Raw genomic sequence first — 21,830 nt, 5'->3', positions numbered from 1 at the left:
GCCATTCATCATTTACTGTTCATTGTAGTATTCTTTTCAGTTTGTTTATTTTGTCCACCCTCCAAGATAAGAAGTGCAAGAGACATAGTTTCTGTAATAGCCACTGCTGTAAAAACACTGAAGACTACTTGTTTGCCAAAACCAAAACAAAACCAAAAAAACTGCAAAACAACATACCAAAAAGTCACCCAGTTGAATAGGAAACCCACTCACCACGGTGTTCCAGGTAAGCAAACAGAAAATGATATTTTTCACTTTTTCTGGTTTTATAATTTTTGAATAAAAATATCCTGAGTGACTGGAACCAATTTAATACTCATTGATTTACGCCAGATCAGAAACAAAGCAGAAATATGCAGAGTGAGTCTGAGGAGTTTATTTCTTTCTGCTTCCCACTCCCAGAAAAATAATTTGTATTCTAGTGACATATGAATAGCAGAATTACATTTGATGTGTATTCTGCAATTGTACATCACAGCTTGTATATATATTGCATGATTGTGATGATAATGTTTTTCAGCCCTGTATTACGTGGATTAGACATCACGGAGGGGACAAAATCATACTGGTTGGTATATTGAGCACTGCGTCTGGAAATGTGGCAAGGAGCAGGAGCCCCTGAGAATGGGATGCATGAGGAGGAGGTATCAGAGTAGGCGAGGAGTCTTCTGAGAGATGTAGGCTGCTGCATTCTCTCTGTGCTCTAGAAAAATGGCCACAGTGCAGTCTGACTTGAACAGAACAGGGTGATGTGGGTCACCTTGTCGGATGTCAAATAACTGTTCCTGACAACCTAGTTTATCAGATAGCGTTTTCCAGTCCGTAGCTACCAGGGCTCTGGATTCTCTCTCCAGGTCTCAGAACGAGTTTTGAATGAACATGGTAACTCTTGGCTTGCTGAGTGATCCCCATCTAACCATGCCATTGGTAGCGAGTGACCACAGGTGAGGGAAACTGGTGTCCATAGATGTGCATCAATAGGCATTGAATATCCCTGTCTTCCCTATGAGAGGCTGCACTGAGAGTGCAGTCGACTCATGATCTTTCTGTCACGCTGAACACGGGCAGGTCCTACAAACAGTAGATCTTGCACTGTGAAAACCTCATCTGAAATGCCCAGTGGAGCTCAGTTTTCTGTTTTATTCATCTCATGTTGAAACCACTGAGTCCCACAAATGTGAATTCTCCAAGGTGATCATTTACAAGTACGTGTACTAATGAAATATTTTTGTATGCAGATGCCATGATAAAAAAATCTAGTAATAGTGGTAGTAAATAAAGCAGCTGTTTTTCTAGTTGGTAATAAGGTTTCCCTTTGAATGGCAGCGCTCTCTTCACTTAACCCATTCCTCGGGGCGAACAGTCCATCTCCATGCCAGGGTTGTGATCTGCTACATGAAATAGTAGAGACACCATTTTGAGAGAAACCCCTCAGAGGGAAGCAGAGGTGGGGCAAGAAAATTTATTTTACGAGAATGAAAAGAATAGTAAACTCACAATATTCAGTATTAAACAAAGCTTGTGGTTTTCTCCTTGTTTGTCGAGCTTTCCCTCAGCATACTCTGCAGGTGTAGTAACCTTGATCACTTAAATCACTAAGCCTCAATTTAATACAAATATTTATTCCTACCAGAGGATGTTGTCATCATTATTTTGTAGTCAGCAAGATATGTCTAAAGGAAATTATAATTAATATGTGAGATTAATAGATAACCCTGCCTACTTTCCTGATTAAAGAGAAAGTCAGGCCCCAAGTAATTTTGATGATTTTCTAAACTGTTCTAATTTATTCTTATGTTCCTAAAAGTTAAGTTCTACATATTAGAAACTCTTTTGGCAAGATATAGTCAAGCATATCACACCTTCAATGTGAATTTCTGTAACTGTAAAGATAATTCTCAAATCACTGGGGAAAAGGCCATTTTGCTGCTTTTCTCTCAGGAACTGTTGTAAGAAATTTTGCAACTGCTTGAGAAATTACTTTTTTTCCCCCATAGATTTGCAATTTGGACATTAAAAGTGTAATAATTTGGGGCTTAAACTTGTCGTATCAAATCTTAGCATGAGACTGACTTTTTGAGTTTCTTTCTGTTTTACTGTTTCCCTTGGGGGAAGAAAAGATCATTTGGGTTTTCTTAAATGTTACTGGCTCAATCCCATACAAGAGAAAAAAAATAGTACTTAAATCTGATCTGAACTTCTGGGCTTTCAGATTTCAACCCACACTTGTTTATACCTTTCTCAGCCTTGTATGTAAGAAAGATGTGTAGACAGGGCTTGATTTACACTGAGCGTATCAGTAACAGTACTCCTATAAAGTAGTAGGAAAGTTTAATACACTGAATTCATACATTGAATACATCTTGGAAGTAATTGGAAAATATTTGCTTCTTTCTTAGAAATCAGAAAAGGTGAGAATGAACCTCTTGAGGCAAAAGGTGGAGATAACCTCTGCACAGGATTGGCAATTGATTTCCCCATTGATTTCTCACAGTGTTTTTTCTTGCATATAGCTGGAGCTTTCCTCATCCTAATTCTGTCAGGCATCAACAAAGCAAATCAAAGCTGAAACCTTTTGGGACATTTAGGGAGCTATTACACAGGCTTCAGTCTGAAATTAAAGCATACTGAAGCATACAAAATCACTTTGAGAAACTCCCCACAGTCTTTGAATCTGTGATGAACAATGAGAACCATGAGGACCTCTGCAAACCTCAGTACAGAGGAATCAAAATGAGAAATGAGATGTGTTTTTCATGTCCTTCTGCATTTAATTTGAAGGGAGTGATTGGAGCTGCTTATCTGTTTCACGTCAGATATTGCAGAAAAGCTCACAGCTCTCAATTTTTCACTATTTTAAAAGCTGCTGAGAAAGCTAATAAAATCGGTATGGACATGTGTCTGTAGCCAGAAGATAACATCTAGCCAAAGAAATAAGTGTTCTGTGTCTTGCTAAGTTGAAGTAACTTGGTCTCACAGACAAATGCAATAATTATACTTGCCAAGAAAGGAAGCAGACTATCCCCACTTGGTTACTGGGCTGGTGGGCAAAGTCCAGCTCCCAGGGGAGTGAGTATAACAAATGCAGCTGAACATGTGCACAGCCTCCAGCAGGAGTGCGTGGGAGTCGGGTAGGGCAGAGCCAGGCAGAATACTGCTGATTACTCAGATTCTGCCTGCTGCATAGCATCTAATTCTGAAGAGCGATAATAAGAAGAATATAAGATTTTGCTTTCATGTAGCAACAAGCTGGATATGCCAGGTTACCTATCAGTTCAAATCTCAGTTATACCAACAGCAGATCCACAGTCCCCGTTTTGGAATATTCTGGCAAAATATTAATATTCTGGAAAAATCATCATTGAATTTGAACCCTGAGATTGCCTTAATTTTGCATTTCTCTGAAAGATTAAATTTCAGTTTCCTGTGTTCCCAGGGAATTCATTGTATGTTCTTTCAGAAAGAAAACTTGCATCTATATCTATAGATTTAATTCTGACATTTTTACACTTGGGTAAATTGGCAGTAACTCCAATGAATTTTTATGTTGTTTAGAAAACAGATGCATTTTTTTCCTTTAAGGCAACCACCTACATTCAGTTAAACTTGTTTCATATTTAGAGTTGTCTGTGAATGCCCTGATGAAATACCTCTAGAAATATTTTCTTTCCTGTTACTGAAAAATTCCCATGACACTAGAATGATCGTCTTCTCCAGGATCAGAAATATTTCTTTCAACCAAAAATATCCATGCCTGAAGCTTCAGTTAGAGACAGAGTAAGTGTCTGCTGACAGACGTCACCAGTGCTTCAGAATCAAAACTAGACGAGAGCAGGTGCTACAGTGCAGAAATATGCCTGGCAGTCGGAAAATAGAAAATTGCCAAAATCGTGGCTGTCTAAATATGTGTTATAAAAAGAGATGAACTGCACATGAACTTTGGGAGTTGTTTACGAAAACAAGCAGAGCTTTAGGATATTAGATGCCCTTCCCCTTAATCACCCCAGAATTTGATAGGTGAGTAGGAGACTTCTAAAGGCATCAGTATCAGGGACGTAATTCCCATTGGCTTACATTTCTGTCTCTGATTTAATGCCAGGGGAAGTGATATTCAAACCCAACTTTTGCCATTACACATGCCGTTGCCTATGGGGAAAATTACAGTGGCTCTATTTAAAGTAAACATCTAAAGTATCTGCCACCGATTTCCAATGTAACCTTGGAGAAGTGACATGACATAACACTTTGTTGGCTCTGTTTCTCCATTAAGTTATATACTATTGCAGAAGTGCACAATAATAAGAGGAGACAGAATTTGTATTCCCTCTGCCCATTTCCTGATTTATATATCCACTCCTGAAATGTATATGCCAGGAATATTGAGGTGTAAAAAGTAACATCATTCAGGAATCTGACGTTGTGATTGGGTTGATTACAGTGGCAGCAGTGCTGTTCTTCCTTCTTCTTACCAAATTTATGTGGACACAGCAAAACAGGTGTGCCATAGCGAGTACAGCAGAACCAGAGATGCTCTACGATGATCTTGAGCGTAGACTATTAACACAAATACACATTGCCCTGAGAATGGAATCAGATGCCCATGCAGAAACTTAGGCTCCTTTGACTTCAGTCTTGTGATGAAGAGAAATTTAGCGGAGGGCTTGTTTAAAATGCCCTTGCAACTTTTTTTGTTGAGGTACTGGCTTTTAACAAAAGCAGGGCTGATACAAGGTATGAACAAAGAACGCTTTCTCTGTGGAAGCAGCAGGTTGGATGTAATAGACCTAGAACAGCCTTCCTGCGTATTTTGCCTGTGCCAGAGGCCAGCAAGCCACGTTTGCTGCTTTGTCTGCTGCTGCTGGGGGAAGGACAGTCTGTGTTGGATAACTTTTTCCCCAAAAGCAAAAGTCACTAGTGCTACACTTAAGGGTGTCAGGAGCAATGAGCTCATGTTTTTAGAGCTTGCTTCATGGGTTTTTTGTCTCAACTTTGCTCTGCCTTTCCTGTATTTTAGGACGAGTTTAACATGGCCCTGTGACCTATGAGCGGTGTCCAGCACTTGTCTCCTAATGAGCTCCTTGATCTCACACATTTCTAATTCCTTGCACTGACAGAAATGTAGGATTTTTCCTGACTGAAATCTCAAGTCTAGGATTTAGTCCATTATTTTCTTTAATTTTACTGTGTTTTATTTCAAAGAGTTCATGTAACAAGATGAGGGCCATTGAGTCAGCAATGTTAAATACACAAAAAATAATAGCCTATGCTGATAGATAGGAATAAAAAAATACATCTTCAGAGTCTGTCTTTTTTGCAGTGGCGCAGCTGTGCTGGCTTCAAGGAGGAGGCAGTACTGTGGCTCTTGGCCTCCAGCTGTGGGCTCAGTTCTGCTCCTAGGCACTCAGGCCATGTCAGGTGGTAGACTGGGACATAACCTCCTAAAATAAAGTCACACTGCTGCTTTATGAACAGGGAAATTTTAAATCCTCAGAGTTCAGAGGCCGAGGATTTTCTTCAGGAGCATTCAGCCATGTACTTGGGCATTTTTGTTCACTTTCTAGATCACTGAAATTTTCATAAATAGCCCGAGTCCCATTATTTATGTTGCATGGGAGCAGAATAAGCACCCAAGTAATGTATTCACTGAGACTTACAGCTAGACTATATAAGGAGAAAAAATGTGTTTTCCCTGAAACCTGCTTTGATATTTACTATAAAATGCACCCAGAGCTAACTAAAATCTTTATGCTGTGCACAGATTTTATCACAGATAGAGCCTTGTTGTTCTAAGGAGAGGAGTGCTGACTAAGCAAAGGATGTGTGAATCCTCATATCGTGTCCTTCGTCTCACTGATCCTCTTGTCATCAGCTGGTCTGCCCACAAAAATGTATGTCAGTCCTGCTTAGTGCATTCGAAGACACCCGTCTGGTAGCAGAATTTCTACAGTTTTATGCTGCATGAGTCAAGGACTTTGTGGCCTTTCTCCAGGTACACGTAGGAACAAACGTTCCCTGAAATGTGAATTTTCTGACTATGGGTGGTCTTGCTCACTGTCCACAGACACATCTGAGCACAAGTAGCTGGCAGGGCAGCGATAGGTGCGTGAAGCTTCTGCCGGGGGTCTCTCTCAGCATGCCAAATGAAAGCAATTTGACACACGATGCAAAAGGAGAGACACTGCGGTAGGCAGGGACTCAAGGAGCAGGCTGAGCTCCTCCTGCCTGTGGCTCAGCAGGGGGAGCAGCTTAATTTCCCTACGCTGGCTTCAGGGTCTCCCGTGGACTTTCACTTGCTGGATCGCTTTTGTCACATACGTTCCCTTCCCTCACTCCACACTGACACTTGCTGTGGGCACACTCAGTGCTTTAAATCCAGGCCGAGGTGGTTTTTGGACCTTCCTTGCTAGTCTTATGACAGGGACGAGCTTCCCTGTGCAAGGGAGATTCTCCATCCAACTTCAAGCACGTTGCTGAGACACAAAGTATCTTAACAGACTGGAGAATCTGATCCAGAAACCTTATAAAGTAGCAGGAATATTTAGGTGTATCCCAAAGAAACCATTGTCACCATTCCCAGAATGCAAGACAGTAAGATTACACAGTGCCCAATAATTCTGCACTTCATAAGTGATTGCATATTTAGAATACAGAAAAAGATTTTAGAGGGGAGTGGTTTGCTTTTAGCTCTTTAAGATAGCTGTTAACCAACAAAACTGCCGGTTTAAGCAAACTCCCTTTTCAAAGCACTTTATGAGGATCGAGTTGTGAAGTCCAAAATTATCATACTGGAAAATATAACATGAAAACTGGGTCTGGAAGGCAGCAAAGAATCTTCCTGGACAACATGGATGCTAATAAAAGAAACCTAAAATTGCCTATTGTCATAGCTTTAATATTAACACTGGCTGCTTTGGCAAGCTTTAAAGACTGGACTGCACTATAAAACCTAAAAATGTCCTGGACTTGGAGTTGTTTACACAAAATATGAGGAGATATAAAGTTACAGAGCTGGGGATTGGAAGAGATGACTTTAAAACCATCCTCCGTGCACTGACGTCACGTGGAAGCCAGCTGCTGGGATGATGCTGAACGGAACTGTTTTTCTGTTTGCAAAAGTTGCAGAGTTATTCAAAGAGAGTTGCAAATGCTGCCCCCGCTGAAAGGCTGTGTCTTGCTTAGCGTTCTTGTTTCTTTTAAAGATCAAGATTCGCAGAACCGGATCCCAGCTAGCTGTGCATTTCATTGCTTTCACTGCTGTTTAGAAATGGACTGAAAAACTTCTAAAGGATTTCTTATTCCATGAAAGGTATGGTTACAGTTTCTTTTAAATCAGTTGTTTTGAACAGTTAAGATTTAAAAAGGGAGCAAATTACTAATGTGGCAAACACTCTCTAATGTTATTTATAGGTAGTGTGGTGTTTATGTATATTATATATGGTCTGTATTCTTAGAGAAAGACTATTCATTAGTTCAGTCTCTTCAGAGCAGGCACAGATAAATCAACAAGACAGGGATGACAGGTAGCATTGGGAGCACTCATGTCTTTCCTTCTTTCTCTCTCTTTCTTTCTTTGTTTTACTTCCTTTTATCCTTTGTTCCTCCCTCCTTTCTCTTTTCTTTCATTTTCTTTCCTTATTTCACTCTCTCATTTATCTTTTTTCTTTTTCTTGTCTCTCACTCTCTCAACTGTAGTTTCTTTTTATGTATAAAGTGCATAGTATTGTGACACGACACACTTCTATAATTGAATGAATACATAAATTTGCAATTTTGTTAGTTATCCAAATACAGCACTTTGTTGGAAATATAATTTGATAGCTTTTTTTCTGTAAAATTGAGGGAAGATTTGTGTATCTGAATGATTGTGCATATTCAATCTAATTAATCTCTGTTGACAAATAACATCTCAGCTGATGTCACTGCAGATTATTTTCAGAAGTTGATAGACGTTGGTTGCAAACTATTTTGCGTTTATAATATGTGGATAGAAAGGGCATGAGTAATACATGGGGGAATAATAACATTAGCACCAAATAGTTGCTTATAAACATTTTTTGCTTGAGAGGAGGGAGGGCTAAAGGAAAAGTTAAGGGAAAATGCAGCTGATGTAGACAGAATTGATTATTTGCTTGAATTTGATTTCTCTAATGAGCTTCTGACCTTGTCTAGGACATGCAGAAAGTGCCAATACTGCAAAAGCACAGACACTGTTCCAATCCGCACAGTAAATTATAATGTGGCATTTTACATCCCTTTGGGTTGCTTAAGCCCTGTGAAATACCCATGGGGACATCTTGGTGCACTATGCTGACAAAGGGTATACTACCAGGACTACAAATTGCATTTAATTGCTAGTAGGGAAAAAAACAAAAAAGAAACAAAAAAAAAACCCAAAACAAGCAAACCACTCCACCCTCCCTCAAAAAAACACAAACCACACCAAACTAACAAAACAAACAAACAAACAAAAAACCCAACCCAAACCAAAACAAACCACCACAAAAGCCAACCACCAAAGAAAAAATGAGGAGCCATAGAAACAGGAGTTAAAACTCTCTGAGGAATTTATCCACTGTACAATAGCAGCAAAACTGTATAGTCATCCAGCTGCTAACATTAATAAACATGAGTTTTCTTCTCAGAATTTACATCAAGAGGAAATTGGAGAAGCATAAGAAGCAATACAAGCTTTTTGTGGATCTTAGAGCTACAAGTGACTATCTGTAACTTCTGTAATTAACCTCTTCCAAGACTTGATTTCATTTTGATAGTCTCTAATCTCTTATTATAAAAAGAGTCCCAAGTGAAACAACTTGGAAATTGTTAAGAAGAATGCAAACATGGCAATAGTAGTTCCCAGCACTAAGAAACCACCAGGGGCCTTTTCAATGCTATATGCATGCTTGGAAGGATTACATATTATACATTCATTCTTATATGTGAAAAAAAAAAAAAAAGCTATATAGTATTGACTTTCCAGTAATATGGTGCTGAGTGAAGCATTGTCATTGTTTCTAGTAGTTCACTAGCAAATTCACCACTTGTGCAAGTTGTAGATAGATTACCCTGCCTATCTTGTTCATGACTTTACAGCATTTACGTGTTCTTCTGTTTCTATTTGACATTTATTTGAGGCATTCTATTGGAGCAGAGAATAATTGACTTTTGTTTACTTCTCAGAGATGTCTTGAAAGTTTGTAAAGACATGAAGATAGCCAAAAAACCCCACCAAAACCAGCAAATGACTGTACTAAAAATGGTAACCTTTGAATTAGCAAACCGAGAAAGTATTGAAATGATTTTAAAGTTCATTAGCAATAGATGTCTAGATTGCAACAGATCTTAAGTACGGTTTTGGTTTTTTTTTTGTAAGTTGTTTTCAGCCGCTGCTTATCGAAGTCTGGCACAAAGCTGTAATGTTGGCCTGGAGAGACACAGCCTCTGTAGCCTGGCTGCCTTCCCTAAGAAGCCATGAGCAAACCAGTGCTTGACTTCTTTTATGATGAGAATGTTGTACTGTCTTCCAGCAGCTCATAGTCTCAGGGAGTTTTGTGGTTTTTTGTAAAGCTATCCCACATGTTTTTAGGCAGGTAGAAGAAGTGTCTGAAACCCGCTTGTAAGTAGCTGAGGGATAGATTGCCATTTCAGAGCTCAAAGGCAGGGGTGAGTCAGAGTTTGAAAGAGTAAGCTCCAATGCTACATTACATGGTGACATGGGTACACTGTTGTGAAACAGGCTGATAGAGATGTTCGAAGAATAGTCAGCTTGTTCTCTAAGTCCCCAGTCTAAAACTGCTTGGGGTAAATGGTTTCGCAACACCTAAGCTAGAATGAGGCCCATGGTGGCTGTCAGTTGAAAGATCCTGTGGCAGTACTTCTATGACGTGAAGACCCGAGTAACCTGTTGGGCTTCAACTGAACTCTTCTGTTTATTTGTTCATGAAAGGAGCTGACTCCAAGTTTGGCATCACCTTCCCAGTCAGCTGAAATAACGCAGACACTGGTAAGCAGTGATTACTCAGTAGCCACAGCTGAATCAACAAGACTTGTCCAATAAAATACAGAATGGGGAAGGACTTTATGTGAAGCTTAAGAATGAATTTTCACTTTATCAAAGAAAATGTGGGTGATAAAATGGGCAGTTCCTGTGAGTTGAAAATCACTGACCGTCAGTCAGGGAAATGAACAAATTCCAAGAATTAACTCTCTGACAATTCATTTGCCTGCCCGTAGGCTTGGTTTCTGGCAGGAGACCAAAGCAATGCAGAGGCATTTTGTGACTAGAACTAGATTCCACGTCCACCTAAGTAACACAACAGCTGGCTCTGAGAGCCAAAGTTAACAAACTTAAGTGTCAATGTGTGTGTACCAGCCATTATACCACAGGAGCCGTGGTAACTGAATGAAAGAGTGTTACTTCAGCCTTGCTGGCATGGTAAACATGCTGATGGTAATGGAGTTTCTACTGTAAAGCCTAAGAAAGCAAGAGGAACACCAGGCCCATAAAATCTGTAACCGTTTTGCTCAAAAGTCAGATGAGCAGATCCAAAATATTTCCCTTAAAATATACATATTTAGTGGTTCGATTAATAGTTTTTCGTCCACAGATACTAAGGTACCAAAGACTTCTGAAGGGGAAGGAAAAACTGAAGCACAAATTAGTTAAATATTCTGAGCATGGTTTTGAACTAAAATTGAGTTATTGCTATTGGAGAATACTTCCTAGTTTTCCCTATGCTCGTTCTGGAACTAAAATGTACAGATTTAGATTCGTAAATCCAGAATATATGAAGCCTTTATAGTGACCTGTAGTCTTTTATATAGTAGAATGATGCTTTCTGCATGTTTGTTATCTGTTATTAGCTTTCCTCTCCTGTTTTCCTTCATGTATTCTAAAGCATTCATGTAGCCGTGAGAATTTCCTGCATGTATCAATTTTACAGTCTTCAATTGCCAAAAGAATGTGACAGTCTTGGTTGTGCTACATGCATGTGTGAAAGGACTGTGCGAGCAAACTTGATACCTTTATGCTTGCAGTTGTCTTCTGAACAAACATAAAAATAGCTTTCACCCTCAAGGGCAGACGTTGCCATTCAATATCGTGCAGACTTGAATTTCATTGAAAACAGGTTTATAGTGAAGAGTAATGGCAAGGATGTGAAGTGGCCATGGTACAGAGCCCTCTGTGGCAGACATTCCTGAATTCTATGATGCTGGGTGTGTGTCCTCCTTCCCTTTCCAGATTTGGCCTGTCTGCCCTCGGGTTTGTGTCCCATAACGCTCAGTTCGTCCATATGCCGGTCACACTCCAGATATATATCGTGCAATCATGTGATGCTGTCTCCTGCAAGCACATTTCACTTAATTATTTTGGGGTTTTGCTTGGTTGTTTTTTTCCCTGGAAGCTAGAATCAAACACAAGTAAGACTTATTCTGATAAACTTCCAGGAAACATTCAGGGAAGAAAGAAAAAGAGCAGAGCTATCTTCTTGCTATTACACAGACCGTAACCATGGACCTGCATAAACAACTGGAGAATACTGAGAGGAACTGGAATAAAGAGAAGATGGAATTGCTGGAGAGATTTGACAATGAAAGGAAAGAATGGGAATGTCAATGGAAGGTCATGCAGAAGAAAATAGAAGAGGTACTTTTAAACAAAACTCTGAACACTGACATTTTCACTTCATTCTCATCAGTGACTAGTGGCTGCTTCAATTTATATTTTTCTGAATTATATCCTATTTCCTGTCTGTCACTGGAAGTTTCTAATAGCTGATGATAGAATGCAAAACCTGGGGTTAAGCAGTATTTGCCATTGCACATTTAATAGTCATGAATACGAAGCAGGAGGTTAAATGTCACTTTATGTGAAGTTTGCAATGATATTGCTGGCTGCATATACTGCTGCCAGTTCTGCTGGGCATGAGCCACGCTGCTGATATTATACATGTTTTTTTCACGTACATGCTGAACAACTGCATATATGGGGTTTAGGAAAATGCATATTTCGTAACAAAAATCTAGGTATCGATTCTCTGGCAAAAAAGAATTAGATGGTACAGATCTGCTGGGGTAAATGGTAATATTAAAAAGAACATAATACATTAAATGCTGCATGATGCAGAATAATTCTGGCTAGAACCTGCTCCATTTATGGACAGCTTTTAGCAGACAAAATGGCTACAGTAAATATAATAGTATGAAAGTCCTGACACCACTTGTGTTTACACGTACTAACAAACATTCACTCCCTGCCAGTTCTAATGCATCTCCTTCCAGAAACAGTTGAAGTAATTATTAATTTTTCTTTTATCTCCAAATTGTCCCTGCAACAAAACCCTCTGGCACTCCGTAATGCATAAATTGAATCTGCCTTGGCAACATATAGAAGCAAGTTTTTACACCACTGAGCTTTCCACATTTTTCATTCTAATATACACATGGAGTAGTTTTTCTTGCTTTCTGCCAGCACTGTCCTGTGGCTGAGCAACACAGGAATGCATGGCAGAGATTGCTCACATGAAAGTATGAGAAGGAAAATTATCAGAGCCAAATGAATTGTAGCCATACACTGCTCATCGAACCAGCCTGCAGCATAATTCCACAATGTCAGCTCTCTTGTATTTTACCTGCAGTTCTTACAGACTTTGGTATAATAGTCTTTCCCACGTTTTGTCTTTTGTGTTAGGACATTTCTGTGCAGTCTTACCAAATTCCACTGCCAAAGTGGGAGTGCTTAAAAAATTAGTAATATGATCTCTGTGTGTGGTTGAAATTCAGTTTGTTAGGTACATGAACTGTTTTGAAATGAAGATAATGTATTGTGAAAAGGTATTCTGGCTACTAGTAGTCCTGACCATGGCAGCTAAGACCATGTTTTTTCCATGTTCTTTATTAACATATGGATTAGGAAAACGTGACAGAGACAGGGATAAAGAACGGAATGGGGCTGAGGGGAAGAGAATGAAGCAAATCACTGGGTACTGCAGAATCAGACAAAACTGCAGATGATACTCCAAGGTTACCAGTATCCTAAGGTCCCCCTCTTAACCTCTGTCTAAAGCTGCTCTTGATATCAGTTGCCTGGCATTTCTTTGCCAAAAGACACATGGCGGAGAAAAGGGAAGATACATCTTAAATGCCATCATGTGTAAAGGGATTTCCTCAATAAAACTTGTGCTACCATAACAGCTTGTATTTTTGTTTGATAGTTTTCTCTAGCCCACCAAAACCTAACTTAATTCCTGGATTCCTCCACTAAGACTTTTGTGGTTTAGGAAATTATGTTGTTGAGCTGTGAGGTGGTATCCTTCCTTCTTAGTGCTATGCTGAGTTCATATTAGGCCCTCATTTCTTGGAAATGACTAAGTTAAGCCCTCAGGTTCCGTGAACAGCTGGGTTTTGGGAGGGAAATCTGAAAACCCAGGATGAGGTCAAGTGTCACATCTCTGAATGTAAGAATACTTCTAATCCACAGCATTACCCATGAAATGGCCTCATGTTCTTCATGTTGTTATTCTTTTTCACTATCCTTCCAAAAGCTGTCATGATGGCCTTGTGCACTGCAAGGGAGCAGGCAGATGGCCATTCAGAGGTGCCTGCTCTGTGCTTTCTACATAAGAGCAAGTTAAGAATGAATGTTTATAAAGACCCATGGGATTCTTGGCACTGGAAATGATACTGTAAGCAGAAGAGGTTTTTATGATGTTGCTGTTTTTTTCTAATTTATAATTTATCACAGTTTCCTAGTTTTAATGTGCTGGGTGACAGGAATTAACACTTTTTCTTTTACTAATGAAGCTACTGGATCTCAGCAGATAGCATGAAAGAAGATAAGAGGGTGACAGCACATTGTGAAATAACACCATTCTGCAGTACTGATTTATCACTACAGTCATACGGAAGAATTGCACTTGCCTGAGAAGCGGAAGAGTCTGCTCTAGTGCACATGGTGCTGTGTGTGATGAGAATTCACTTCCTTTCCTTAGATTAATACATGTTAACAGGCTGTGACATAGCCAGAACTCTCTCCCTCCCTCACGTTCCGTCACATTCCCCATCCATCAGATCAGGCCTGTGTCCACCACATAGTGCATTGATATTACTTGGAAGAGAACAATACAGCTTCTGGCTTGAGGCAGGGCCATTGACCTCATGAGATCTCTTCCAAACCCATCCTATGGGTGGAAGCCATACATTAAAACCATGGCAAGGAGTTTGTGAATGGTAACAGCCCTTTCCTCATCCTTTGGCAATCACTTTCTGTGAACTATCATGCTGTGTGACTCAATTCTTTTCTACTAACACATATAAAATCTTTCTACTTGATGCTACTGAGTGAAACATCATTCAAAATAGAAGACGAATCTGTTCTTTTACCATAAAATTCATCACAGTACCATGATTTAATATAAGGTTCTGTTGGTTTTTTCAGCTTTACCAGGAGGTAAAACTTAGAAGGGAGAGCAACATGAATGTCCATGATAATAACGCCATTCAGAGCAAGATGCTGCAGCTGTCTATGCATTCCCCTACTTCAGAGGAGACTGACACGGTGGAGCTGAACTATCAACACCATGTGGCAAATGACAGGATGAAAAAAGGGAGTTTACTCAGTAAAACAGGGCATGAATGTAAAGAAACCAGAGCCAAAAGCAGAAACAATGTTCTATTAATGGATAATCTGGCCTTCGAGAACTGTGAGGAACCTGAAGACAGCCTCAGCATCAAAACTTCCACAAAAAATGCCAAGAATTATATTGGTGACCTCAATGTAGTAAGTAAAGTATGAGCATGTTTCAGATGCAAGGTTGAGGAAAATACTGAGGGCTTTGGCCTGCCAGGTTAACTGAAGAACTAGTCTGCCTGATTTTAGTTTTCCAGAAAGACATTGTCTCTCGGTCCCCCTTGGTTTGCTATTGATGAGTGCCTTCTCACTGTTTAAATGTGTTAACAGCATGCTCTTTACCTCCATTCATAACCTGGGGGAATTTTTGTATCTTCCCTTGTGCTACTTTCCTCTGCTGTGAGTCTTGAATGCAAGTCACCACAAGTTTCAAAATAATTCTGGAGATACCATTTAAAAGGCTTATGTTAAAGGACTGTTTTTATGTTTACAAAGGCTCTTAAAGAACTTGCCAGAGTCAGTGAAGAATTATGCAGCTATCAAGAGGAAATTCGGAAGAAGTCCAACCACAGAAGGTAAAAACATATTTCAACTTTTTATATTAGAGGAAGAAAATGAATAATGTGACTGTGCTCCTTTTTCACTTTGAAGGAGTGTTTGCTGTTGAATTTATTAAGAGTTGGGCAGTTCCTGTCCTCCTAGTGTTTCAGTGCTCAGCATAAAACATTCAAATGAAGTATACTGAAACAGGATACAAGGGCATGCTTTACTAGCAAAATAGAGTTTATCTATAAAATGAAATCAGTATTTATATGAAATAAAATTGAACTTGTTTCCAGTGGCTATATAGAGGATTGGGAAAGCGAACAGATATTTCTGTCTGCCCTGGTCCCAATTCCATGCAGTTCTATACAGTACTGTATCGGTTTCTTAGGCTGTGAGGTTCCCTACATTAAGCCCAGATCTAGCCTTAAGTCTGGGGAACATGTCACGGACTGACAGTCCAAGAGTGCAAAGACAACAAGAGAAGGAAGAACAACCATACATTTGTACTAACGGAGAGATGGTAAGCCAAACCCTGAAAAGTACAGTAAATGAATATCCCAGTGTCTGTTAAAAATTCAATGTTTGTGGTCTTCTTTAGTGAGACAAACACCAGTCTTCCTATCGACTTATGCAGAAATGCTCACAAGGTAAGACTGTACCCATGGTGTGACAGGGTACACACCATGAAAGAGATTGAGAAAGGCTATGGCTCAGCTATGCCTGCTGAGACCCCATGGAAGTCTGCAGCATGGCAAGCTCTTCTCAGATGCTCCCAAAGAACAGGACTTCTTACATTCCCCCACGCAACCAGTTGGCTGTCTGTCGCTAATTCATTGTTGCAGCTGTGTTAGCATTTGTATCTTTAAAGTAAACAGATTCATAGCTGATGCATAGCTTCTAAACCCAGGCTGAGAAAGGTGACTTCTGAACAGATCTCAAAAGACACATTTGTACTGCTGTGTGGAAAGTTAGAAACCTGCACAAGGGATGCACTATGTCCTAAAACTTTCTTCATTCAGTTCATAGTCAGGTAGCTTCTCACTGGAGCCATTAAACCTCACAAGATCCCACTGTCCTTACTGTAGGATAGTTAAGAAAACAAGCAATCATCTACAAAACCTCAGAATTTTAGTGGCAAGTGAAAGGAATAGGAGATATTATTTCCTTTACTGAGCTTTCTTCAAATTCTTCATCTATGTTTCAAATATGTTTGGTGTATCAGCTGCAGCAAAACTGCTCCCAAGTCCTTTTAAGCAGCTGGTATTAAAACACCTGCTCATGGGGAGAATGAATCCACGCTGAGGTCCTCTGGGGAAATACCCTTATTGTTCATCCCTAAAATACCTCTCCTTTTATTTCCAGAATGAAGTCACTTCCTTTCCTGGGGAAATTTGAGGAAACCCAAACCACAGTTATTCTGCCTGAGATGAACCATGTGCCTAGCAATGAATCACAGACTTCAATGGCTTTTCAAACAGAGGAACATAACAATAGGAAGAATCTGATGAGCTCCACGAAGGCTTTGAAGGACATGTGTTATGGTGCTCTTACTGGTGACAGAGGATCAGACTTCAGACCTTGGCAAAAGAAAGAAGCTCCACCAGTTCCTCCACGGAGCACTTCTCGTCATCTAACAAACTCACTTTCTGCAGTCGTACAGCTTTCTGAAGCACCAATAAGAGATCTAGGCATCAAAAGCAATAGCAAGGCTCAAGACTGTAGGAGTGGAAGGGGAGCGATGAATCCTTCACCTATAAACCAGAATGAAACTGTGGCAGCCTGTGCAAATGAAGGGCAGGCTGTGCAAGGTCCCATGATGGTAACTTCTGCAATATCTGTAGCCAAAAATGGGTGCAATGTACCATCAAGTTTCTGCCACAACACATGGGCATATGATGTGGGCAAACTTGAAAAAGATGGTAAAAGTGGACCTTCCCCACTGTCACCCCAAAAGAGTTGTTCAGATGGAAATATGGCCCAAAGTAACAAGATGCACCAGAAACAAAATCCCAAGTCTCACAGCAGTCCTTATTACAGTAATGACTTTTATGCCCCTTCTACCCTGCACAAGGATCTTTTGGGAGACTCTAGGTATACTTTGGAAAAGACCCAAAGAAATGAAACTTTAGCAGCAAAGATCGATGAGTTTAACCGGACTGTATTTCACACAGATAAACGTAACAATGCTTTGCAAGATAACCAGGTGCCTCAAACAGCACCAGAAGACCACAAACCCTGTGGCCCACTGTGTGACTCTGCTATTAGCAGGACAGAAACTGTAAATACATCTTGTGTTTCAAATCCCAAATTCTGTGCAGCAAAGGAACAAGAAACTAGCAACTCCAGCAAAGCTGTCACAATGGCAGGGCAGCAAAAGCAAATAAATGGACTTCCAAATACTAGTGGTTATAGGCACATGCTTCACGAGCATGACTGGCGACCGAGTAATTTATCTGGTCGCCCGCGTTCAGCTGACTCAAGGTCAAACTATGGTGTTGTTGAAAAGCTTTTGAAAAACTATGAAAAATCAACAGTGACTTCTCCATGTAATGCAAAGTGCTACAAAGATAAGTGGACACAGGCAAATTCTGAATTCACTGATGGGGGTTGTGAGACATTGAGTCAATATTTAGAAATGCTCCAGATTGAGCAAGGAAAGCAAGAATTTCCAAGGAATTCAGCCAGGCATATTGGGCAGCAACTCAAGCAAGGAAAAGAGAGGCAAAAGTTACCAGAGGTAAGGTTCATAAGAATGGCAAGAGCAAAATCATTCCGTTTTGTACCAAGCTTCAGATTCTGAAAAGAGGCAGGCTAACGTGATATTGTAAATAATTACATAAAAATAGACATTTTAGGCCAGGGTCTGGATAAATCAGGAGTATTTCCTTAGAAGATAACAGTGTTGTGGGAGGGCAGAAGCACATTAGTAAGCATGACCAGTGAAGATGTGTGCCAGATCTCCGCTGTGGTTGTGTGAATCTAGATTTTAACTGCAGTGCAGTTATTCAAGGATTGAACTAGAGAAAACGGCAATCAGGTTTTAACTCACTCCCTCCTTCCTTTAGTTGACAAGCTATTTAATAAGCCTTCCCAAAAGGCTTAAGCACACTCAGCCTTGTCAAAATCCTAGAGGGCTTAGATAAGCATCCTTCAGTGTCCTGAGTGCTGCTAGGTTCAAGATTTCCTTGGAAGTGCCTATGAAAAAGGGTATTATAGCTCCATAAAGTTTTCAGTAATAAAGTGACCTCCTCTTACTCATGTCTCAGTTTCAGGCTTGTCCTATATATTCAAACATAGGCTTACAGAAACAGAAGAGTATGGCATAACTAATTAATTTGTATTTGGCTGAATTTTATTTGCAGAAGTTTAGAAATATTGCCTTTGCCAACATTTTTTCTTAATGAAAAGAGAAACAGATGTTTTTGAAAATATACTATAAGTTGCAGGTTCTGTAAAAAGCCACAAAGAAAAAAAAATCAGTTTTCCTGAAGAGCTCCTTGGCCAATGAACACAAAGAGGCATGCACCTTAGCATCTCAGAAAAGAGAAGGCAAATGTATTCAGAGCTGAGGAACTTACATGTGTTCAGCTTGTCAGCTGGTATGCCTTAAACTATCACAAACTGACAGACTGCAGTGGAGCTATGTGGATTTAAACAGCTGAGAATCCGACCATGCAGATTTTCTTCTGCATGTCTTTCTGACAGCCTTGCAGAGGTGCAATATCTTGCTTAGCTGAAACATCTTTACTACAGTGTAGAAAGAAACAAGATGAAACTTCTGATTTCTTTTTCATCCAATGAATGTTTGATAGGAAAATGAATTTTCATCAGTAAATACGTAGAGAAAAAATAATGACCAGATAATGATTGAATTTACATAGATGTAAGTCCAAAATAACTTTACTAAGCCAACTGAATTTTCTTCATAGGCTCACCCTTTATGTTGTCATTTCTATCAGTACAAACTGAGTGTAGAATACTGCTTGGTAAGGGAAAACCATTTTAGGTCCAGCAGCATTCATGTCACAATGACGTAAAGAACTACAGTTGGCACGAGGCATTTGGTTTATTTTAATTATTTCCAATTTACATCACTGTAGCCACAATCAAAATCTGTTGGTTTTCCTGTGTATATGAGGCTCTGTATGCAGACATGACACTGCATGAATACACAACAATTCTGAATTAGTTACCAAGTGTAAACAGCTTCACATTGCACTAATGAAAACAGAGTTCGTAGCAAGATGTGACTGCTGAAATAGGATCTATCAAAAAATACATGAAAAGTATGTAGATCATACTCCAGTAAAGTATGATGGTATTCTGAGTTCTACGTATGGAACAGTAAACAGAGTTAGCTCACAAAACTTCCAAAAATGAGGAGAAATGAGAAGTGAATGTCAGTTTTGTTTTGCATTAACATTTTGTACCTTTCCTTGTGTCTGACACTTGTCTCCATATATTTTAAACCACAACTGATGGGAGAATCCCTATACATAGAAATAGCTGTTCTCCTGCATTCTGCGCATTACTGTGCTCCCTTTAATAGCTTCAGACCACCTGTTCTGAGGTCACCCCAAATGTCTTCCTGCATTCCCGCTGCATTCCACAAAAGCCATCACTTGTTAAAGCAAGGAATTGCCTTTGTGTTCTAGATATCTGTGCCAGCTAAATGTTCGAGTAGGAAGGGTTTCTCCCGGCCTGCTCGGCCAGCGAATCGACGCTTACCTTCCAGATGGGCATCCAGGTCACCATCAGCACCGCCAGCTGTGAGAAGAACGGCGTACAACTGCTCTGTCTCCTTTCGGTCAGAGACCTCAGTCATCTGAACCCAGAGTTGGGTTGGATGGTGTTGTGAAAGCTCTACGCCTCATTGTAACTGTGTTGGGTATGTGGTAGAGCAACCAGTTCTACACTGTTGTGTCTTACCCAAGAGTGAGCCCTACCACCTGCCGGACGAAGCGTTTTGAATCTTAGGTCATCATCACCAAGGTCTTCAGTGTTTTTATTGAGATGAAATAATGATACCCCTGTTTTTCTCTGTTTTTTTGGTAATAGCTCACATGGAATTTCTTTTGAATGGCATCTTCCTTAATTTGCCAATCAATTTTGAGTTGAAACAATGTATAGTGCTGTATATTCTGACTCTTCTGCAAACAGCAGAACGTAAAGCTGTATGCATGATCATGTGTTCGTAGGTGCATGTGTTGGACTAGGAAGTATACAGGTCTGTATTTAGAAGAGACAAACTGTGCTAGTGTTGACATTGAAATTACAACATATATGCCTACCTATATATACTTTGTGTTTATTTTAAAAAGTTTGAAATATACAGTCCTGATGACATTTATATTTTGTATATCTTTTACATAGGTTCACAGGTGTAGTATTTAATGTACAAAAACTAAATATGCATTTTTGTGACTGATTGCAGCGATGATGCCTTGCACAATATGTATCTGAAGCAGACTAGCTTGACTGATTCATCAGTCATGCTTCATGACATCCTCATTCAGTTTCCTAACCCTTATGATGCTAGGTCAAAATACCCAAACATATTTTTTTCTGAATTAAAATATTATACGATTTGTAATACATTAGCCTTTTTCAGCACCAGAGACATTCCCAAAATGTTCAAATCCCTTTAAAAAGCTTAAATGTGCCATTATATATATAGCATACTGTAAACACTTCGGTAGTTTCAACTAGAGTAACATACAATTTATGAAGGGAAGAAAAGGGTTGTATACGCTCAATTCTGTAAAACTTATTTTTCCTTCTAGCATTATAACTTTGAGGTTTGGCAAAGGCAGATAACAATGGACTTGTTTACTTTCACCCAAGGCAGGAAAACAAGGACCGTTGTTCCCAGGGCTGCAGCCACACTCCTTTTTTACTCTTCTCCTAGACTACAGAGTGCCTGAGCCACTTGCTCACTTACTGCTCCTGGACTGACTCGTGGCAGTCAGTTACGAAGTTTACTTGCACTCTGGCAACAAGCTGCATCTAGTATGGAAAAATTGCATTGAGGTATGATCACAATGGTGCCCGAAATCCCAGACACATGGTGTTGGAAGTATGTTTCTGCCATCACCTGACTTGCTATTATGGGCCATCTGAATGATGTGCACAGAGCCTGGTTTGTTCCTTCCCGCAGCATGAAAGAAATATGGATGCTACCCAGACTCTTCTCGCTGAACCTTCAGAAAGACAGTGTCCTTCATCCTGGAATTTTTTCACCCTTTTCTAGGCTGTTGCTGGATGCATAGTGCGATAATGATGACAAATGTTACCTTTAAACAGCATGTCTAGGTTAAAAGGAGTAAAGAGGCACTTCTTCAACATCAGCCTGATCTTGTCTTGCAACTTTTCTTCTTCTCCTGGAAAACCTGGTGGGTTCCAAGGAATTTCAAAAATCATCCCAGGATCCATTAATGTGCACATCTTCCTATGTGAATGTAAAAAGGATTACGAAGAGAGTGTAGGCTTTTGTCCTAGTGAATTATATGTGTGACAATATAGGGAAAACTAGCTGTGCTTAATTTGATAGTGATCTATTGTCCTACTCCAGTCATGTTGAGAATCCATGCCTTTTCCCTTCCTTTAGGGCCTTATTCTTCTTTCCTCTGCACAACTTTGGTTTTGCCGAGAGAGA

The 21,830-nt window shown here is 39.8% G+C and overlaps 1 protein-coding gene across 1 annotated transcript; it reads left to right on the top strand.

Annotated features, from left to right (window-relative positions):
- The first annotated feature begins 7,068 nt into the window (after positions 1–7,068).
- On the top strand, positions 7,069–21,522 carry KIAA0408 (KIAA0408 ortholog). Its single transcript, XM_065630363.1, has 6 exons — positions 7,069–7,306; positions 11,449–11,647; positions 14,438–14,779; positions 15,125–15,204; positions 16,538–17,912; positions 19,831–21,522. The coding sequence occupies exons 2-6, from the start codon at positions 11,513–11,515 to the stop codon at positions 20,002–20,004; spliced, it is 2,106 nt and encodes a 701-aa protein (XP_065486435.1). The 5' UTR covers positions 7,069–7,306; positions 11,449–11,512; the 3' UTR covers positions 20,005–21,522.
- The last annotated feature ends 308 nt before the right edge of the window (positions 21,523–21,830 follow it).

Source organism: Caloenas nicobarica, chromosome 3 (assembly GCF_036013445.1).
Source record: "Caloenas nicobarica isolate bCalNic1 chromosome 3, bCalNic1.hap1, whole genome shotgun sequence".
NCBI lineage: Eukaryota > Metazoa > Chordata > Aves > Columbiformes > Columbidae > Caloenas > Caloenas nicobarica.
Note: the sequence above shows the minus strand (reverse complement) of the source record. Positions and strands in the feature narration are given on the sequence as shown.